The sequence below is a fragment of the Bactrocera neohumeralis genome, chromosome 5 (genome assembly GCF_024586455.1).
Source record: "Bactrocera neohumeralis isolate Rockhampton chromosome 5, APGP_CSIRO_Bneo_wtdbg2-racon-allhic-juicebox.fasta_v2, whole genome shotgun sequence".
Taxonomy (NCBI): Eukaryota; Metazoa; Arthropoda; class Insecta; order Diptera; family Tephritidae; genus Bactrocera; species Bactrocera neohumeralis.
Window position 1 is genome coordinate 6,591,160 of NC_065922.1, and position 24,036 is coordinate 6,615,195.

General features: G+C 35.9%; 1 protein-coding gene across 2 annotated transcripts in view; it reads left to right on the forward strand.

Moving 5' to 3' along the window:
- Positions 1-24,036, forward strand: part of LOC126758323 (uncharacterized) — a 62,201-nt gene that overhangs the window by 17,724 nt on the left and 20,441 nt on the right. For both annotated transcript variants that reach the window (XM_050472557.1, XM_050472558.1), the window contains exon 2: positions 14,305-14,352. In XM_050472557.1, coding sequence (XP_050328514.1) covers positions 14,305-14,352 — 48 coding nt within the window. The remainder of the gene's footprint in view (positions 1-14,304; positions 14,353-24,036) is intronic.

The following is a 24,036-nucleotide window of genomic DNA, read 5'->3' on the forward strand; positions in this document are numbered from 1 at the left end:
ATGTAATTAGGTTGTGGCGCTACAAAGACCAAATTAGTAGAAAATATGCTGCGAAAAAATTTAGTCAAATAAATTTGCACAAAAGTTGCACTACCCCCCTTTTACCCCCCTCCCCGCAAAGTTCTTGTCAATTAAAAGCAGGCACACTTTTACAATGTTTGCGACGCAGGCAAGCGTTAGCATGTGGCATGCCACAATGAGCACGTGCTCGCAACTAGGCTGCCTCTGCGCAACACTGCAGTTTTTCTCCGTATTTGTGTTGCATACAATTTGCCTAAATTAAGCAATTTAAAATTAAATTAAAAACTTATTCTTTTTCCATTTCTGCAAATAAGTTTCTCTCATGAACCGCCTTGCGGCAAGTGCGGCGCAGCGCGCACAAATTCGCTGGAATTTAGGCAGTCGCGCTTGATGACCTTCAATTGCTTTTCGGATTCGCTTATTTAACTGTGAATTGCCAGTCAATTGATTTAAATTGCCTTTTATTAAATGCCAGTGAGCTGGCAACTTTTTGAAAAAATCAAAAAATTCATGGAAATACTAAAGTTGTGTGCTTTAAATGAAAACATGCGTTGATGGCATGGAAATTAGCTTGAAGCTTAGAAAAATAGCAGAAATTTTTTCAGGCACATACGTATATAATAAGAGGAATAATATATACGTCATATAGTGTACTAGATATACTATAGAATGTCCGTATTAGAAAAAAATAATTTTTTATTTTTTATTTTTAATAAAAATTTAAAAATATTAAAAAAAATAATAATTTTATGCTGAAATTTTGAATACTTTTTAATACTATTATTTATTTTTTTTTTTAAATGTAAAATAAAAAAAATTGTTCATGCTTTTTTTTAACCAAAAATATTAAAAAAAATTATTTTGACTTACTCATTTTTTTTAATAATGACCATTAATTTAACAATAAATTTTAAATTTGTTTGTTTTTTCCTCCCTTTGCCATTTAAATAGCAAAAGCGCGCTTCAAAGCCAGCAGCTTCCCCCCGCTCTAGCCACGAACTCCGCATTTCTTTCTCTACTTAGGCATTATTTATTATTCATTTTTCTTTGTAACACGTGTATGCATGTATTTGTGTTCATTTTAATCCTTTTTCGCTTGCTGATGTATTGCTATTTTAAATTTTACGCCATAAAATATTCATTGCTTGCTGGCACTCAGCCGTTGCTGTTGGAATATTTCATTTAATCTCAGTTGAATGATGACGATTTTTACACTACAGACATTTGTGGCAACAACCCAGTAGGAAATTTGGAAAAAGAAAAAAATTCTCGATAGATGCTGCTCTTATGTATATATGTAGTAGCTGTAGTACCAGTGGAAGCCCATTACTTGGAGATATAGCTTTAGTTTGAGAATTTCTTAACTAAAAACTCGCAGTTCCGAGAATATATAATATATTGACTCTAAAGTGTATATTATTGTCGAAGAAATTATAGCTTTGGCATAAAAAATTAACAAAAATTCTCAAAAGCAATTCCAACAGTGTCAATCACCTATAAAACTCACACACACATACATAATTTGTATATGCCCACTTCCACATGTATTTGCTCGCATATCGCTATGCATAATTTATTTGCTGTGAGCGGCTTTTTATTGCGTTTTTAATGCAGTCACCTTACCACACACACTCTCATACACTTACACTCTTTAACACTCGCTCTCACACGGCTACAGCGCCTCATTGTAAATGCGAATTTAATCCTGTTTAAGCCAGCGCATTTTCAGTTTGACTCGCTTGTGTGAAAGCAAATAGAACAAAGCAGCGGCAAAAAAGTTCGAAAAAAAATTTAAATACGTAAGCTACAGACCAAACGCCTCAAATATTCGTGCACACGCATACGCACCAAAACACGCGCAGCGCCTTGTACTCTTGTATATCCTCTGGGCATTATGCTTTTTCGGCACACTTTTAGGCGCAGACGCGTAGAAATTAATTTCAATGCTGATTTCAATATTTGCCTGACATTTTTTGCATTTCCGCGAAAGTTTTCTGTTTTTTTGTCAACTAAATTTGCATTTTTAGCTTTTTTTCTTGTTTTCCGCCGCAAATTTTTTATGTTTTTCCTTCATTTTCTATTTATTTGTTTACGAATGGTTTGACGCGTATTATTGCGGATTTGCAGACGTCAACGACATTTACTTAGCCAACATGACAGCGCACACAATACGGATTTTCCGCTAGAAATATATGTAAGCGCTTGTTTCGGCCTAAGCCGACTTGTTATTCCCGTTAAAACTGTACACAATTAAAATGCACGCGCACGTAGCTAACGGTTAATGGAGAAACAATAGTTTTCGTATTTTGAAAAAGATTTTGGTAAAATCATACTTACAAAAATAGAAAAATGCATAGCTATAACTGTATTATCATATTTGTGGTTTGTGTGAGAGCTCAAAAACTGATAGTATTAAAATTTTGATAAAAAAATAAAATTCTTTTTGTGAAAAAAATTTTGCAATATGAAATCATGAAGTTGAAAAAATTGGAAAATTCTAGTTGACACATCGATATATGCATTAGAGCGGGTTGATTTGCAGAGAGCCAAAAAACTGAAAAATCGAGTAGGCTTGAATGGTTCTAGGGACTATTCTGAACAACTTTGCCCAAGACACTATGGGGCTAAAAGCGATTGTGAGCCAGCGACTTTAAAGGCGAAAGTTTTTAAGGATCATAAAAAAGTGTTTTTTTGTCTGTTTTTTTTAAATTTTGGTATGAAATTTAATACGTATGTGCGTTTTCATATTCCATTGTTTATTTGTGGGAGTCGGTCAGATCGGAAAGCTATATCGCATATCTCCCATTCAACCGACTATTCAAATTTTGGAAGCTTCGCTTAAAAATCACTGACTCTTAGATTTATAAACGAAGAATGTGCCGCGATCTTATGTCTACAGGTATTGTGTCCTCTCCTGAATCACAAAGACTATCCTACCCCCAACATAGGGCTATGTTGTATGAGTGATTTTTCAGCTTGCAGTGGCTAGTGCAGAATGCGACAAATACCATTGCCATTTAGTCCAAGTTCTTCAGAATAATCCGTAGAATATTAGAAAAGAAAAGTCGACCCGCTCTAATGTGCATATATAGTATATGTATGCATGAATGTCAAATGTGCTTTGATTTGGCTTTTATGGCGCAGCTGAAACTTCTAATATGTGTTAAATTAAAATCATCTTTTCGGTATTTATTTTGCAGCTCTTTAAGCGAGATCTGGCAAATTCACTTTCCGATTTTCTATTGGAATTTTTTTTTTTAAGCAAAAAATGTGAATTTGTTTTTGTGAAAGAAATTCTATCACAATTTCTTTATTATTGTAACAAAATTAATTAAAAATATTCCACAATTTTGATAATAATTTTCATTTCAGTCAGTTTTTAAAAAATTTGCTATATTTTCTTACATTTTTTGGTACATGAAAATTTTCTAAAATAAAATTAATAAAAGTTGTATTTGTTTTTTCAACTTTTTATTTATTTCGCAGTTTTTTAAAACTTTTTTAATTAAATTTTTTCGATTTTGTTTAATTTTTTCTGAAATAATCTTTAAATTTATAAACTTTCTTTCCTTCTCACTTTTCTAGCAACATTTTATACCACCTCTTATCTATTTAACAGCAACAGTTCTGCGCCGTGCCCCTAATAAAATACTTAAATACGAAAAATTCCAATGGAACGGTGAAAAACGAGTGCGGCACTGACATAAGCGCTGCTTTCATTGTCACGGCAATGCGATTTTTATGGATTTTTATGCGCCAATTTGAGCTTTAAAGTTTTTTATGCGCCAGCAACAGCAACAACAAGCGACGCGACCCGTTGCAATTGCAGTTGCAGTAGCGTAGAAGCAATCGAGCTTGCAAGGATGGCTGCTGAGCGCACGATGAGCATGCAACGAAAAGCCAATAAATTTCAGGCGCCACCCACCCATGTTGCACTGTTTGTTGCATCAACTGGCGTACAGCAGCCACCAGTCCTCGCTAGCAACACCAGCTGCCCTACTCCGCTGCAGCGCTTTCGCTGCCATTGTGACGAATGTTGCATGCTGCATTTTAGTTTTTGTTGCTCTTCACCTTCTCCATATTATTTTTATCATCACTTTTTTATTTTTGTATTTTTTTATTTTTTTCGCTTGCTGCCAACTTATTTGTTGCGTAAAAATTTTCCAGTCTATGGGTTGCAACGCCTGAATGGTTTGCCGTTGCAACATTGCACGCTGCATATAATTTCAGGCGAGTGTGATTTGCTTTCGCTGCACTTTTTGTTTCAAATTAATACCGTTTTTGTTTTCATAATGTTCTTTTATGTGATTTATTTGCTTTTTTTATTGGTTTTAGCATTTTTTGTTTTTTTTTTTGTTGTAAATGGAGGTATATTTTATTTTACTGCGGCCAAAGTTGAATGCCATCAACTCAGCTGCAGGAAAAGCCACTACTTTTGCATTACCATTGTGCAGTTGCTTGTTGAACCGTTATTACGAGGATTTCAAATATTTTTTGTTTTTGTAGTTTATATTTTGCTAAACTTTTTTATGCTTTTTCTTAGTTGTCTTCAATGAAGTTGGAAATTTCCAATTAATTGTTGGATCAGATAACACATTTTTCATACCAAGTGCTTCTATAGTTAAAAATGTCCTAGACTAGAAAGGGAGTCTACGCGTGTGTCTAAAATATTACTCGAGAGTTAAAATGAAAAAAATGCTCTTCACAATTCGCTCTAGACTTAAAAATCTTTAAGATACTTAGTCTTCTTCTTCTTTATTGGCGTTGACACCGCTAACACCATTATAGCCGATTTAACAACAGCGCGAGTGATGTTGTTTCTTTTTCATTGGAGGCACAACCCTGAGGAGGGGATGTTTCGCCTTCTCACTTCAGCTCGTCTCAAAACGGATGTTCTTTGGCTACCCAGACGATACTTGGTCTAAGACCGAAAGTCATGAGCTTCTTGAGCCGTATGTAGAAGAATGGTTTCTTGCCACTCTCAAGTGAATGGCGCTCAGAAAACTTTACGCCTTAAAACCAGCTTTAATTCCACCAATAATCTTAACCTAGAGAGCAAGCGCAGAATAACCCTTGCCAACAGGTGCTACTTTGGGATCAGTAGCCGACTGAGAAGCAGATCCTCTCTCGACGAACAAAAATTACGCTCTATAAGTCTCTCATACCTCCTGTCCTATTTAACGACGCTGAAATATGAACGATGACGATCCGAGATATGAAAGTTCTTTGAGCTCTACGAAAGAACGGTTCTTGGCAAGTTTTTTGGAGCCGGCCGCGTGATCAATGAATATCCAATAATATGCAACCACGAACTGTAAGAGCTCTAATATTACTCGATATTATATTACAGATATAGATAAGAGCATAAAAATGCAACGAAGGCGCTGGTTAGACCATGTCATAGCAATCTCAACCCATTGTTTCGTAGTGCGAAACACCGCAAAAACACTCGATAACTTTCAAGTGCTTTAAGTCGCATATTCACCATAATTGCAATATTTCCACGAATTTTCATGCATTTTAAGTCAATAATTTGTGGAAAAATGATAAATAAACTGTCAATAAAGCTAATTAATACTTTAATTGCTTTTGTCTGCAAACAATGGGAATTTAATATGCATGAACGTTCACCGAAAAAAAAGCGCATACGGTCAACGCGCACAAAGAAAAACATTAAAATGGCCAATAAAGGACCAGACAAAAGCGAGAGGCGAAGAGATAAAGCCAATTCAATCAATTGAATTGATTAACCTGAAATTTATGACTCACAAAAATACAACAACACACATGCATACAAACAACTACACACAGCAGCGAGCTGCAGCATTTGGTGTTGCATATGACATAGCGGTACAAGCGACAACATAACGCACGCGTGAGTTACGAGTCAGATAGCAGTCACCAAAACGCGCGGCCGCGAAGAGGCCACCACACAGCAATGGGACGCTTTAATTGAGACTTTCGCCAGCGTTTGGGCACGAGATGCAGTAGCCGCGCTATAAACGCGTGGACCCAAGGTAGCTGCGAACACGCTCGCCGTAAACGGCAGTTAAAAAGCGTAAAAGCAACGTGCGCGTGTAATTTAGATAAGCGCGACGTCGAGCGTTGGCTGCAACGAAAAAAAGACTACATATGATAATGCATATATTAAACGCTTAAAAAATATATACAATTTTGTGTATTTATGCCGCGCAAAGCTGCGCGTTTAGTGCGGCGAAACAAGTTCCGCGCGCCGAAGAATTATGATTAATTTATGTATCTCGAAAGCCTGAAATATCTGTAGCAACGGCAGCGGCGATATTACACAATTTACGCGCTTTACAGTTTGTACTCTATATCTGTGTATGTGTGTGTGTGTTGCAGCCATTATATTTTGATAAATATATTATTTATCATATTTGCCATGTGATGCGGAGGCTTAAAACCATAAATTAGCTGTCAATGAACGTAATGGCAGTGTGCTTTGTTGTTGTTGCTGCTGTTGGTAGTTATATGTGTTTGTTTTAGCGTACAGCAGCTGGACTGTGGTTGAGTTAGGGCTAAGTTAATGACGCTTACTCCCAGTTAGTATGGCCACAGGCGATGCGGGGCAGACTCATTTGAAAGGCTGCTTACAAATATACGAAGCTCGGTGCATATAAGCATATACATACATATATGTACATACATATGTATATGAATTTTTTGCTTCATTATTTTTTCTCACGTATGTAAGTTGTATCTTGTGTTCTTATATTTATTTTAGAAACTATAATTAGCGCAACCTGCTGCGTTGTTCTATAAAATATTTTTATCTCATTAATCCAAAAAGTGTAACAGACCAGTTGTAATGACTTCAGCTAGCCTATGCTATTATTTAAAAGCTTTCTGTAATAAAAATTCATTATTTTTTAGCTACCAAAACATTTTGTCTTAATATGCGAAACATCTCACAATAAAAAATGAAAATGATTGCTCCCATTTTGCTTCAGGGCGAATTTTCCCACGTGAATTCCAGTTCAGTTTCTGTTTTAGAACTCAAGCTGCTTGTGTCCGGTTGGCGTGCAAAATTTGATTCTAACATGGTGTAGATACATACAAATATGTATATAATAGTACCATAAAGCCAGTGACTAGCAGAAAATTAAATACAGGCTGATCAAATTGTGGCTTATACAAAAATAACCTAGTGGGAGTATACCCAGTAAGAAGAAGAGCACTGGTTTATGTGTACTTTGAATATACTTAACCATAAAAGTATTTCGTGTTGCTTTTTGTTAACAGAATTTTGCTTAAAAATAGTTTTCGAAATCTCCACGGAACTAGTACTCCACTAGTTCCTCGAAAACTAGTTCTATACAAACCAGTTATGAACCAGTTAGTTCACCTAAAGTTACGTTTGTTTACGTTTCGCCACGAAACTAGTACTTCACTAGTTCATCGCAAACTAGGTCAATACAAACCAGTTAAGGACCAGTTAGTTTATCTAAAGTTACGTTTGTTAACGTTTGTCGACGAAACTAGCACTTTACAAGTTCCTTGTAAATTACTTCAATACAAACCAGTTAGGGACCAGTTATTTTACCCAAAAACAAAAATTAAAAAATTTGTTTGCTCAATTTATTCCTACAGATCACTCACAGCACTAGCTTTGCTTGTTTTGCGACACTGATAAGTCTGCCTGGCGGGTACACGACGCTACAGGCGCAGATTAACTTACATACTAAGCACTTCGTTTGTTGTGTCCTTTGTTGCTTGCACTCTAAAAACGCACACATTCGTTGACATACGTGAGACTGATGAGCCGCACTGTCAATTTCGACTTAATGAATTGTTCGCTCTGTTCGTATTTAATCCCATGTTGCTTTTTGCAACACAATTTCTCGGACAGAGCCTACAATTGCCCGGGCACTTTGTCATCATTACGTTGGCAAAAGAAAAAAAAAAACAAAAAAAAAAGAAAGAAAGCAAGAATGAAAGACAGAATATGCTCGTAAAGAGTTTTAGCAAAATTGTGGCAACAAGAAAAAAGTACCGTAGCATTTTCAAATTCGCATTCTCAATGCGAGCACAATAATAGCACCGAGGGCATTTTCGGGTAATTTCTTCCCAGCTTTGACGTGCCGTGCATGTGTGTGAAAATATCCTGACGATAACATATTTCACGCTCAATTGAATTTTGGCTTAGACACACACACTTTCAGACACATCAACGCCAACAAATAGGCTATAAGCTTGTTTGTGTAATTTTCTTTGAAATCGAGCAAATGTAGGGAGCGAAGCGGGGTGACACAACATAATGGCAGACTTCTTTCACTTTTCTTCATTTGTCCATTTCATTTGTGTATGTTGCACATACATATGCTTTTGTATTTCCCATTAATGTATGTGTGCCTTAGGGAAGCACTTTGTATGCAGCGCCTGCTTGCGGAGTGCCGTTGCACTTTTGTATTAAAATTTTGTGCCTGAAAAAATGCAAGGCATGCAGTTCTTTGAGTTGGCAGCCTTGTTCTTTCATCTTCGCATTTCTGCTGCTGCTGCTTCTATTGCAACGCCAACAAAGGCCGCCAGGACTAACTAGTATTTCACCTCTCTGCCATTTGACCTCATAAATTACGAACTCAGACAAATAGCACAAAACACACGTACACATATATATTTCTGGGTATTTTTGCTGAGCACAGCAGCATGTGGCACATTCATTCATTCATGCATTTGCTCAGATGCCATTCGGCGATTTAATGTTGGGAAAAAGTGATTCATTAATGCATAATGGCATTGTTGACATCAGCGCTGGCCTGGGTATGGCACATAGCTGTACTATATAAGGGGATGTGTAATACATAATGCATACTATAGTACATATGAAAAAGTTCACCTAAACATTTTTAAAAGACAATATCAGAAATTTTAAACTCGTAAAGCAATATAACGTATCCTTAAATGTCAAATTACGTAATATCACTTTTCACTCATATAGAAACAAAATTTGAGTATTGGTTATAAAATGGTTATATATCACCTATATATTGGTTATATACCTGTTACATATTGGTTGTGTCTGACAGTGGAAGCTGGAAATTTTATTCTAAATATATGTAATATGATATAGTGAATCATAAGCAATAAAAAAATCAATTTCGATATTTTTGATGATGCGTTGTTTTGCATTTTAGGTAAATGATATGAATTTTCGAAAACATTAATTTTGAAAAATTTTAATTTTTTTAATGATAGAGCCACAGAAAGTCACTTCCAAAAAATTCTTGTATGAAGTTTTCATTTCCAGAGTTTTCAAAACATTTAAAAAAAACTTATGTTTTATATATGAACTTGTAAGAATAATCTCTCTTTCACACCATTACTGGTTAAAGCTAATCAAGCCCGTAGTCTATACCTAATAATACATCGATTGTTCGTGGTATTCATAAACGCAACATATCCTCTAACAAACCATATACATCACAGCTCAAGTTGAAAACTAACTCCAGTCTTTTCGACTACCAAATGGTGTTTGTATCAACGGCATCTCAACTATAGAACCTTGATACTCTCAGCAAATGAATGAACTATTTCTCTGTTTGAGAAGACTAAAGTTTTGAATAATTCTCTGTATAAGTATGACTCTCCAAAAGTAAGATTAAAAGCATTACTAGCATGCTTGTAGTAACTATAAATGAAAGCGAATTTTGTTAAGCTCTTTTGCTACTCTCCACTAGTACTTCTAACGCACCAACAATAAACCTTTAACTTACAACATTTTCTCACATTAAAGCTCAACATAGACTGTGCTCATTACTATGCTTCAAGCGTCAACAATAACGTCGAGCAGGCAAGAGTAGAGTAGTAAAATGAAAAAGAAATTACAAAGACTGCCGTTGCAGCATTAAGAGAGGCGCTACCGAAACTGCAACTGCAGCGGCAAATCTCCGGTTATGGCCGCCGCACCAGCTCCTGGCTAAGTCATTTCAAAAGGCTGAAGAAAAGAAATTTATGGCGTTGCTATTGAAATTATTATGGCTGCGGCTTTGTACGAGTTGATCCTTTTGTTGGCGCTCGTTGGCCAGCATACCTCAAATACTGAGGCAGGTTGCAATAAATGCCTGGCCCGAGCGCTTTGCTGACTACCAATAAAGGTATTTCAGCCGCTTCCTTTTTTCCGATCTCTATTCGAAGACTTTTCTTTCGGTTGCTGCCTCTATCTTCTTCTGAGAGTTATATTACTGTCATTACGCGCGCGTTTATCTAGCAAATCAATGCGTTGACGCAGCGCTGGCACACATAAAATGGTAGCACACACACATATCGCTGCATTAAAATCACTAAATCGAAGAAAAGGAGTAGCACATATCTTTAATATCTTTATGACCGCCGCTGCAACTCGTGTGGCAGCCATAATTCAAACCCCACCGCTGCTGACCTTTGCGTCTCCTTTGGAAATCGACTTGGCAGTTATGTTTCGGTTGACAATTGCCACCATGTTCGTTGTGTCATGCCAGTTTTCCATGTGGTATACTTGCAACTTACCTCAATCACAGTGCTGCAGTAGTTTTCCCTCATAATCATTGTCATTCTGCCTTTGTGCGCCACTACTGCTGCTTCTTTGTGCGCTTTTCATTTGCCTTTCCTTTCTTCGGTTGTCGCTGCCACAGGCGAATGTGTCGTCGTTGTTCACTGCGGTAGGTCATCAACCAAATGAGTAACAACAATGGCAACAGCACAAAAAAAACTATAAAAAAGTGGCAACAACAAAAAAAAAAATCAAGAAAACTATAAAAAAAGTGGCAACAACAATGCGTTGTGCATGTGTTGCAGCACTAAACGTTATGTGTTCCAATTGTTTTGGCGCAGCGCAGTCATCAGCAGCACTTTGTATTGTCCAACTTGCCACATAGGGGCTGTGACACACTGCGCTCTTGTGAAAGGGCTGTTTCATTGAATTTTTTTCGATTGCAATAGTTGCCGTTGAATTTTAAGTTCTTGCCCGCTTTGTTACAGTTTCAATTTCAGTTTTTCCTAAGTGAGATTTACAGCAATGCGCCGCGGCAGCAACTGGTTCTAAATGCGCTTATCCCCAAGAGCTCTCCCTACCTTTCGACGCTGCAGCGCCATGTTCTGCACTTAAGCAGTTATATTTTTATTAAGTATATGTGTGTGTGCGTGTGCAATTATTTATTAGCTTGTCTGCTCGCATTTGGTAATCATATTTTATTATATCCTTTTCTCTGCTTTCGAATTTTTTTGTGCTTCGCTCGCTGAAGCTTCGCTCGAAATGCGCGCAGATGTGCGGCAGCCAGCAACTCCACACGCGCATGTGTGTGTGTGCGCCTAGCTGTCAGCGTTGAGGTAATTGAATTTATGCAAATTTCACTGTTACTCACAAACAAAAGGTGAAGTCGTCGCTGTGGCATGGCATGGAAGCTGGTGTCTGCCGGCTCATTGAACAAGGTAATCAATGTTAGGCCGGATGTTGCATGTATGTGTCTGTCGCGCTGTTGCTTAGCAGCTACTTTCGCATGGAAATTTCTAAGTTTTCCATTATACCTTATGTATGCTGTGGGAACCCGGTGTGCATTGACATTTGTCTTAATGAAAATTTCTGATGCAAATAGGAGCTGGCAGCTGTGTTGTTGGGGGTTTTCAAAAGAAATTTTCATTATGAAAAAGTGAAAAGTTTGCAGGGTTGCTGGATTGCGGCATATGTGACCTTTGTCTCTTGTCAAGGGCAAGGTAATGTCTGAGTTTTGTAGCAGAAATTACTTTCTATTGCTAATGTAAATTCACTTCTGCTGAGGAAGTTCCAGGAAAAACAGAAAGTAATAACACATTCGTTCTTATTTTAATTAAGTAGCTACTTATAAGTACTCTGTAGCTCAAAAGAGTTAACGAATTATCATAAAATAACCATAAATATTAATTTGAGCTGCTTTTTGACAGTCACATCTTGCGCTGTTAGAGTTTAAATGAGATCTATTCCACTCTCAATCCTGCAAAACAATTTCTCGTTAGTTAGAAAAATTCCGATAGGTGACGCTGTGCGCAAAATGTATCAAAAGGTTTACTATCTTACAGTTTAATATTATATATTAACCGAAAATTGTTTTTGGTTCCAAAAAAAATATGGCACACATCTTTCTAACGGCTTTAAGCAATAACTTCTGCCATTTGGGCGTCTAAATACGGTTCCTCATACTTAAATCTTCAGTGCCGTCATCGCGTGTTGCGCAGCATTTTTTTTTACATATTTCATGCTAATAAAAATCAGTTGAAAGTCACAGCATGCTAGAGAAGATAGCAAAGTTTTTAATTAAAATTAATTTCAATGCGCGGAACGGCAAAAATATGGCGGTCGCTTCCTGTACAGCGGCGATTCGATGAGGTCGCTGGCTTTATTAGAATCACGACGCGAATTTAATTGTCTGCACACAGTATATACATATGTATTTGCATATAAATTTGTATGTAAAACGCTGGATTGCTACTAATTCTATCTCAAGCCCGCTTAGACTCGCTCATTACTAAATTGATGTATTAAAATCCAGCTAAAACAGAAGACGCGTCATAAATCAATTTGATAGTTGTTGCTACTTGTTGTTGCTTTTTTAATCGCACTGACTTTGTTCCGTTGTGAAACTACAATAAATCAAACGCAGAATAAAGCTGAAAAAATAGAGAAATCAAGCAGCTGAAATCGCGCAATAAAAAATGCTCAAACCAAACACGAGAAAAAATGCCTGAAAAGCAGCAAATTTGTGAAGAAGACACGCGTGTGGACAGGCGCGCTGAAGTAAATGCGTGTGCGTGCAAAGAAGGCGGTGCTCAGGCGGGTCACACAGCCAGTTCCCGGTAGGCGCGCATATCATAGACAAAATGTGGCTGCCGTAAGGCACCTCGGCACCTTTGTATGCCCCGTTTGGTCGTCGATCAGCAAGCGCTAAGCTCGCCAACTTACAGTAAATAAATATGTGTGTGAGTGTATGTGTGTGTGTGCTTATAAAAAGATCCCAAAGCGAATTGAGTTGTTAAGCAGAATGATGTGTTGCCGCACCTAGTAGCCATACTTGGCGATAGGCAACAATAAAAGGGCAATAAAAAAGAGTACAACAAATTAAAAGTAGTAAAACCGTAAAATGCAAGTTGAGGCAATGAAAAGCGGGCACAACAACAAAAGCACATATTAAAGAAAAATATTAAAATTGTAACGGCAGCCGTGGCTTAACCTCTTTTGGTCCCTTCATATTCAGTTGCTGCCTCAGCTAACGCTGCCACCAGCGCATTGTAAATCATTTGCTTCGCGGCGTATCATGGCAAAAAGTCAAACGGAAAATTAGGCAATAAAACTGTAAAGCTGCAGCGACACACTCAATAAAAATGTTAAAGGCCACTAAGTAATAAGCGCAGGCTGACAGATTGGCGCATTCCAATTGCCTCCATTTAAAATGTTACAAGTTTTTTCTGAATCTGCTCCGCTTCACCGCTGCACCGCTGCTAATGGCAGCGCATTTAGACTTAATGCGGGAGGGCCAGTGTGGAAAATTATAATTAGAATTACGAATCAAGCGATATTTTGTGTTGCTGATGGGCGACTGATGAGATTTTGCTGTTTCTGTGTAAATTTAGTCGCTAATATGTTGTTGTTGTTACAGCGCAGTCTGCTACGTTGTGTGGCAAATGAAGAGATCTGCATATTTTTAGCTGCTGGCAGCAAACAGTTTGGCGTTGACAACACTTGACTTTACTTAATTCATATATATCACATTATTTACACTTTAAAACATTTTTGAACCTCATGCTATTTGAAATTCATATCGTCACCTAAAATGCAAAACAACGTATCATCAAAAATACCGAAATTGAGGTTTTTATTGCTTGCGATTCACTACATCATATTACAGATATTTTGCATAAAGTTTTCAGCGCTCTCAGTTATAACCAATATATAACCAATATATAGGCAATATATAACCAATATATAATCAATATATAAGTGATATATAACCATTTTATAACCAAAACTCAAATTTTGTTTCGATATGAGTAGTTTCCATTATATCGTTTTTCCTTCGTCTGTAAACTTATGAAAAGTGATGTTACATTATTTTGCATTTTATTGGTATTATTCATAGTTTTCATAATATTATATCTTATATATTTTATATTTTTGGAATTTATTTTGCGATTTCTTGCAATAATACCATTTTATTCTTTAGTTTTGATTCTAAGCTTACGCCTGAATTTTTCAAAAAGTCAAGTATATACCCCATTTAATAATTAATTAATAATTATTCTTCTCTTCTCTTACAGTTTGTCCAAGATTGGCATCACTGCATGGACTTTGAGGATTGCAAAAATGTAAGTTTATAACAAAAACTATTTATTTTTAGTATAAAGCTGTTAAAGTAGTCAAATGAACCAAGCTTGAGATTCGAAAATCGGCTAAATTCTATAAAAAGTTTGGAAATCACTATTAAATGGAGATATGTACATATGTACATATGTACTCGTGTATATATTTTCTCGGTCTAGTAAATAAAAAATAATGAAAATTAAATTAATAATTGCTTTTTGACCAAAAAACAGTATTTTTTAATTTATTCAAAATTTTTTTTATAAAATAAAAAAAAATCGTGAAACAAAAAAAAATAATAAAATGTATTATTACCATTTTCAATTTTTTTTTATTAAATTTTATTATTAAAAATAAAATTATTAAAACTTTTTTAAAAAAATTATTTTATTAAAAGAAAATATTAATAAAAATTTTTTTTTTAATTTTTGTTTAACGGTTTTATATTTTATTTGGTTAATAAAAAATATTGAATAATAAAAATATACGTTTTTTTTAATAAAATCGTAAAACAAAAAATTATAAAAAAAAAATTGTATTGCTATTTTTAATATTTTTTATAAAAAAAATTATTTAAAAAATCTTAAAAAAAGAGTATTAAAAATAGTAATAAAAAATTTGGTTTACGATTTTATTTTTTATTTTATTAAAAAAATATTGAATAAATAAAAATATACTTTTTTATAATAACAAAATTTTTTTTATAAAAAATTAAAAAATAATAACATACATTTTTTATTAAAAAAAATATTATTTATTTAATTTTTTTTGTTACAAAATAAATTATTTATTTATATTATTTTCTTATATTAAAGTTGCCTTTAAAAAATAGAGTACTAAGCTGGCTACTTTGACTAGTTTAACTAGAAACACGAAAACTTAGGAAAGCAAATTAATTAAAATTTTAAATACTTTTCTTCTTCTTTACTGGCGTAAATATTATGAAAATAAATTTCAAAAATCGATTAATTTGCTTTTGCAGTAGTTTTTGCTGTCCAAAACAGCATTTTCTTAAAAAATTTGTAAATTTATTACAACAATTATTACATGCATTTTAACCACCTTTCATGCCACACGAGTACATAAATGTCATCCTTAGTTGTTATTATAACCATAGTTGTCATGAATGTCATCGCATCATACATTTACTTCACAAACCCCAGCATCTCACTGTACATTTCATATATCCGCCATATTTTATTTCATTATATCATATACTCATATATCACTAATTATGCCTTAGACTTACTCAACCTCAGCAACTCTATCACACTCGCGCTCTCCTTCACTCTCTCTCTTCCACACAAACTACATAATCCCTTCATGTACTTATGTATAAAGCTAGTTGTAGATATGTGTACGCCTGTAAAATTGTATTATCCTTAAAAATCTACTTGCACTTGCCGCGAAACTTTGGCATTCCCGCGCATGCAACGCTGTCTTGTCACTTTGTGCCACAGCTGTTGGCGCTCAGCTGTGCTGGCTCCCAAACGCGTAAACTTATGCGCCGCGTTAGTTGCATTTAATTAAGTATTTAAATTTTAACTACCTTTTTATTATACTTTCGTCGTCTTGCCGCGGCCTCGCGCTGCCTGCAACACACTCCGACGCCAACTCTTCGACTTTTAACTGCCTCTTTACACAAAATCATGGCGTTGCATACAGTGTTGCTGCTCTCAGTGCAGTTGTTGTTGCATACTCGCATTGTAGTCACTATTTACAAGGTTGCTTAATTTAATTAGCTAGAAGGTAGTTGCGGACCAGCCCCATTTCCCGCCCATAAGCTTTTACTTCCGCTCGGCGCTCCGACTTGCGGCTTTGTTTAACTTTTTCTCCATTTCCACTGCTCACACGCACGCACACATGCACGCCTGCGCTTGTATTTGTGTGTGCTTAAAGTCGTGCAGCAGTGATTGTTGCAAGCCAGCCTACTAACTTTGCCATACTCCCACTACTCCCTATATACATGTATGGATGTGTGTGTGAGTGTGTGTGTGTGTGTGTGGTTGCGAACTACCCTTTTTCGCCATATTTTAAGACTTTCGTCAGTCGTGACTGAATTTAAGTGCTGTCGTGGCGCAAACTGTGGCAGCAAGGAACGTTGCAAGCATTAGGCTGCATTTTGGAGCGCATAGTTGTTGTAGGAGTGCTGTATATATAAGTATATATATGTGACTTTAATGCATCGAGTGCCTCAAATATTTAACATAACTGTGTACTCACACTGGGATTTTCCTATTTTTCGCGAAAAGTATTGCAAATAGGCGAATTGTGTAAAGTGGAGTAAGCGTGCTTTCGACGGAAAAACGGAGGAGATAATGAAGAGCGACCAGCAAACTGCCGCCTTTTGTTGGTTTTCTTCTTTCAAGCCTTTTAATTAAACTAATTAAAATCATGTAACGCTGCTGCAGCTATCATTGTGAGGGGGCGTGTGCGGCGCAAAGTAATCATTTCACTCCTCGCGCTCATAAATCAGCCAAGCAGCGTTGCATTCACTGCAACGTGCCTTTTACGATGCCGAGCGACGCTGTTTTTGTGCGCCATTTTTTCCCTTCTGTTCATTTCATTTCGACTTTCTTGCGCTTTGTTGCCGGGTATCAATTTCATTGCCCTCTAGTTTTTCTGCTTTTTTTTGTGTTTTGTTTTCATTTATAAAGCTAATAAACCTTAAGTGCGGCAGTAGTGCCTGCGGAGTGACAGAAAATGGGTAGTGAGCACGTGTGTTGCAAGTGTGTGTGACCGTTTGTCGCTCATATATGGTAAGCGCTCGAGTGTGCTTGGCGTTCCTGTTTTAAGTTCTTTCACACTCGGCTCACCTGCCTTGCGCTAGGCTAATCAAGCGTCGTGGCAGCCAGGCAAAAGTCGCCGCATCATGCTGCTTTCATTAACCTTTGCATACATACATACCCACTGCATTATGCTCTTTCTTCTACAAGTTTTTCGCATATTTTGTGTGTGTATGAAGTTTTTTGTTAGTAAAAAGCAATTGACACTTGCGCCGCAGGCATATTGCAACATAAGTGACGAATGGCCTCAACGCAGTCGCAGTTTGCAGCGCTGTTGCAAGTAGGGTTTGCATACGCTTGCATATGTGTCCAAGGCTTATTTGCATTTCGTTCGTATGTATGTGTGTGTGTAAGTACGATCACCTTTTGTACACTTCATTTTGTTTTAATCGCTTTGTGGCGGGTAAAAAATTAAACATCAAAGGCAAAACGCGCCGCCAGAGGTTATTAGGGATTAAAGAAGCAAAAAGCAAACAAAACCAAAAAAGAGAAAAAACACAATATTTTTATTAAATAGCAACATGTTGCAAGAGTATGAAAACATTAAAAGAAACAATATTAATGGGAAAAAACATAAATTTTTGCATAAATATAAAATAATTAAAAATTAAAGAGAATAAAAAATGAACAATAATAAAAATAAATAATACAGTCCATAACGTCACCTATAATGCAAAACAACGCATCAGCAAAAAAATCGAAATTGAGTTTTTTATTGCTTACGATTCACTACATCATATTACATATGTGTAGCATAAAATTTTCAGCTTCCGCTCTCAGATATAACCAATATATAACCAATATAAATTCAAAATAAAACCAACATATAACCAATATATACATAACCATTTTATAACCAAAACTCATATTTTTTCAATTTGAGTGGTTTCTATTATATCGTTTTTCCTTAGCCCGTCAACTTATGAAAAGTGATGTTACAATATTTTGCATTTTAGAGAACAAAATATACAATATACATATATGTACATATACAGAAAAATTAAGTTTGTAAACCAACTGGATTTTGTTAAAAAAAAATCATTTATATTTTTATTAGGGCCTATTGTATTATTATATATATTTATGTATATGATTTACATTTTTTTATATTTTTAAAAATTGTGTTTAGAGTTTTCTAAGCCTTCCCGCTACCTCCAAACAAATATTCAATTTTATATATTTTTTATTTTACTACTCACCTCCACATATCGCTGGCATTATTTCGAAAATAAGCAATTTTAAACTGAATATATCAAAAGTGGCACGTACAGCGATTTCTCACGTGCCGCCATTGCCGTCATAAGCTGTCATAACCCCAAACTATAAGGTGATTCATGGCAACAGCCCTTTAAATAAACTCTGGCAATTTTATTGCCTATATGAAATTTATTTTTTGGCAACATTTCATGGCTTTTTTCAACAGCTACACACAACATTACACACACACATTAAACAGTGACTGTGTGTATGGGCATGCCGGCCATTTTTCAGAGCTGTTGGAACTGTAGACGCCATAGTATTTATGCCTAAGTGGCATATATTTTATGCCAATCACACACACACTGACTCCGTGGCATGTGTTATGAGACTTAACGCTGCGAAGCTGGCAACATAACACAGCAGGGCTTACAAGCCTTTATATAACACATACTAAATATGTATGTATAATTGTATATGTATATGGCAGGAAGCACACATATGCGGCTTTACACTTTTCCAACAACACAAAACAAATCAATTTTCTGTCGAATCTCTATAAAAAAAGCTGTGGAAAATTGTGTAAAAAGAAACAGCGAAAAAGGCGAAGCGATTCGGCACAAGTTGTGCGAAAGAAAAGCAAACCGTAATGCAATTTATTTATTATTGTGGCATGCGGCCACCAGACAAAGGGCAAAGCGCAAACCGCACAGCAGAGTACGAGTGATGGTCGTGCGGAAAACGAAAACAGAAAGATAAATACTGTAAAGCGAAGGTGGGGGGCTCGAACTGTCAAAATTATTCCATTTGCCACAGTAGCAAGTCAATGGAGTGAGCCTGCAACACAACTTTACACTTACACATACGTGCAACATACATATGCATATGTATTAGCAGCCTTCTGTCTTTCTACCACTCATCCGTCGATAGTGTGGCAGTCGTACACCGTTCGACGGCTCGATCGATTGTCGGCCTATATTTTTCGGCTTTTCGCTTTTCGTTGTTTTTCCGCTTCGCCATTGTGTGTTGACATAATAAAATATGCATTTTTCCGTTTTTGCAACAATCGAAAATGAAAACGAAAACCGAAAATGTTGCACAAGGCAAACGTTGCAACATATATAGTACATAGCGTTGCAACGACGCACAAGCAAGCCAACAATGAGCCGCAGCCCAAAACTAACTTACAACATTTACTCACACACACACACATAAACGCAGCCAACTGCATGTGTGTAATGGCACATCGATTGCAAATCAGCAAATTGAAAAAAGCGCCGCAAAGTAAACTCACAGCGACAGGAAGCAGCCGAAAAACGCGCAAAAAAGCGACAGAAGAAATCGCTGCTGCAGCGGAAGGAAAGCAAAGTAAAACGAGCACGAGAAAGTCGAGAAATGTCAACACGGAAAAAACAAAAACAAGAAAGCTGTGCAAAATTTGGGTCAATTGAAAATTTATCGACCAAGCCGATTGCCAGATATGTGCCAATACATGCACACATACATACGGACTTACATGCGGCAATCACAACATGCCGCGCGTCACCGCTTTCCACCATCTCCTGGCTTGCAACCCAAAAGTGGCTTACTTAGCATGCACACTTATTTAAGCCAGTTATGCAACATCAACGAAAACAACAACAACTGCTGCGCTTTATTACAATGCCAGAGCAGCGCTGTTTATATCGATGGCTGCCTCGTTGCTGGCAAGTGGAGCGTGTGTGCTTCAATATCGCCGTGTGGCGCGGTCAGTGGATTTGTGGCAAACGGAAGTCTGCTTGCACTGTCATGTGCAGCGCTTTTCTTGCTTTGCCAATTTTTTCTGCAAATATTAGCGATCTGCTCTGATTCGCCAGCCATGTGGCAAGGACATGGCTATTTATTGTGCTTAGTTGCATGCAGCTAATGGAAAATACCGAAATTAGCTAAATTAGTTACTGAGCGGTCTAGTTGTTGCTTATGCAATTTTCAAGAAAAAATATTCGAATTTGAAAACAGTTAATTGTAAATATTCGAAAATTATACCGACTCCACGACAGACTTCGGAAACGGAATGGACATAAATCAATTTTCCAAAACTATTTAGGCAATTTTTTGTATCGGCACAACAACAAAAATGACGTATTAAAATAAATTTTTTGTAGCCTAAAAAATTTAGACAAAAATTTTCGAAAAAACATTTTTTTCTGGTATTAAGTATTAACTGTTTATTAGTTTAGGTTTTGTAACGGGAATGGAACTGGATTTGGATGCGTTCGAAAAATTATATTTCTCAAAGCTATATGGGAATTTCAAAGATCGCTACATCTACCAAAACATAGGTTTTTGCTTACCAGAAATTTTTGAGTAAATTTTGAACAAAAAAAATAAAAAAATATTTTTTTTTTTGGCATTAAATATTAGCGTGAATGTGTATCTCATGCCTACTAGTTTCAAAAATGTTCAAAAATTTGAAGTGCTGACCACTTACAATAATAACAGTAAAGGTGTTAAAAAATTTTCTTGATCGTGGTTTTTTTTTGACCGAAATAAATTTTCATTTTCTCGCTTTAGGCCAAATTAAGGTGTGAAAACCATCGACCAAAGAATAAATTAATGAAATTTTAGTTCGCATAAACAAATATGTAAATAATTACAGTTACATATGTACATATAAACACACTTTACACTTGTTGTTTATAATATTTTACCTGATAAAGGGAAGTGTTATATAAAAACTGGGTTAAATTCATTAACAGCCGGCATAAAGAAGCTCCACACCAAGAGTTGGCTGCTCAGCAGTTCACTGTAGATATGTATGTGTAACATACATTCGTATAAAAATAGATATACAATAAAAAAATTCTCATATTCCAAAAATTCAAGCTGGATTTTTTGAAAATTTTTTTAAATAAAAATTTTTAATTTTTTTAAATAAAAATTTTTAAAATTTTTTTTAATCTTTAAATATTTATTTTTATTATTTTTTTCGTGTTTTTTTGGTGTTTCTGTATTTTTTTTGCTTTCGAATAATAATAATAAATATATAAAATTAATTTAAGCACAGACATACCAGACTTATGTCTCCTGCTTGGACAATTTTCTCGAGTCTGTATTATATTTCATTCTAATTCGTTTTGCCGCTTCGGAGTCCAACTTGTTTTCTTTGCCCCATATAAAAATATGGAATATTTGCTGTTCATAGCTGAAATAAAAAATGCCGTGCCACATCAATTTTCCACAAAGACATTCTGCACTTTGCTTAAAGATTTCCAATATAAATCTCAGCTTAGCCGCTGCCAGTTGTGCATTGCTGCAGCCAAGGGCCACAGACCGCAGCAGCACCACAGAACCTATAAATATGCAGACTTAGGAAAAACACGCACACCTACATTTACACATGCATGCCCAATCGGTGTTGCATGTGAGTCAAAAGAAATAAGCACATAACTCTCGTACGATGCCCCATTGTAGGGATAAATATCCCGGCATTTCTTTGGCCAAGTGCAGTAAGCCTTGGCATATAAGGTGCACAAAAGCTCAGCAGCGAACATATGGTTGTAAATATTTATATATGTATGTATGTATGTGTACATATGTATGTATATGTATTTGTATGTATATTTGTGCAGTTACTCGCAGACTTTCTTCTGATTGTTATTGCTGTTTTTGCTTGTAAGTCCTACAAGGGAATAAACTGGAAAATAATAATATGAAATACAAACAAAGTATATAAGCGGGCAAACACCCACACACACGCAAGTGGTGTCATGTGAAAGTAGTAGTAAATGTGTATACGTGAGGCACTTGCACAAAATGCGACTACGTGTGCGTACTCGATAATGAAGGAGTGTTGCAAGGACACAGCTATTGGCGTGTTGAACAACAGCAATGATTTTTAGGAACACACACATGCATATGTTTATAATCATATAGCCCTATATGTATGTATGTGTGTGTACTTGTAACATAAGCAGAAAGCATATTGCAAGAGCTTATAAGAGCAGCAAATGCGAGCAGGAGCATGTTGGGCACCTCGTAAGCCAATACACAGGACTCTACTCCGCACAGTTAAAGAGTTTATTGAAGATTAACTAGAAACCAGCACTAAATGGTCAAGTGTATGCTTGAATAAAAAGCTGTTTATAAGGCTTTGGGTAGAAGATACTTGAAAAAAATATAAAATGTCACAAGATTTTGAAAATCTGTGAAAGAAATTTAGTGTAAAAAAGTGAAAAGTATGTGACAAAATATATGCTATAAGTTTCAATCCATGACTTTTTGTATTAAAAAAGTTTTCTAAATATAATTTTATTATGGCTATACAAACGAAAATATTCAAATTTATCCATGGTCCCTTTAAAAACTCGTAATTAGAAAAGCAATTAATCTATAAGATTCATAAAATTCTGATAGTGGTTTGTAACTCTTACGTAGAACATTTCAAAAAGTCGTAAATAGTAACCCTCGCACCTTCACAAGCATTTTCTACATACAAGTACATTCTCTCAAAATGTTCACAACTCCTGAAAGGACGCATAAACAAGCCTAAATTGTCTGATGTCACAAACCTACCAGCCTTTGGATTAACATAAAATAAACGGAATTCAGCGATAACTACTGATAAGCAAGGAAATCCCAACGAAAAATATCACATTACCAAGGCAACACTCGGCGCACACTCATACAAAACAAAAACACATTTACATGCCATTGAACCTTTAAAACCGAAACGAAGAACACAAACTTCTCAGAAATTTATTGATTGTAAAAAAAATCCTCGAAATGAAATCGAATATAAATGCAGAATGAAATTCTAAGCATATCGTTTATCCCCGACAAGGCAGCCAAATAGATTTAGATTATCACAACAAAGTGTGCTGGACACAGCAGACGCACGGGAAAATGTTCATGGGAAAAATGGGTAAACCAATACAATGGAAAATTCTTTTTGTGCATAAAGGAACTTTGTCATACCCGGGAGTATACTATACATATCTCTATATGTGTGTGTGTGCTGTAATGCCAATAGCAGTTAGTTGAGGGCGTTTGTCGCACATAAAATTCAATTTCGATTTAAAGATTTTAATCGAAAACGAATACAAGACAAGCAAAACGAAAAAAAGAAACATGTGTGTATTGTAAAAGTGAGGAAAAAGGAAATTCAAACGCAAACAAACTGAAAATTCAATTGGAGAGAAAAAGGTGGCAGACAAAACGAGAAGCTGTCACATGATAGTCTGGCTCGCCTGCGCTTAGCTGGACGATCAAACAGGTTCAGATTGTGGACTGAACATATGGTTAGGGAGATCAGGAGATAGAGATGTGCTTGATTGCAACGATCTGACTACAGATTACGTGTCTACCACATATGAACTTATGCTTACAGACAATTTTTGGCTTTAAAATGTTCCTAAAATCTCCTCCCGTTTTGCTGTGTTTTGTTAGCTGAAGTTGAGAGCAATATTATTCACACATTTTACTCCAAAAAATGTTTCTACTTTTACACTAAAGATAAAGCCTAAGCTACTCTTTCCCAAATGCTTCAAAAATACACAAAAGTAATTAGTACGAAGCACAGTGGAGCCAAATAAACACAGGCACTTGCAGGCGGCTGTTGGAGCCACTTGAGGGCATCGCTTCATTAACGGTACTCAAATATTTATCTATGCACATAACTAATTTACCACATATGCAAACAAAATATGCGCTTATCAGTAGATAAAA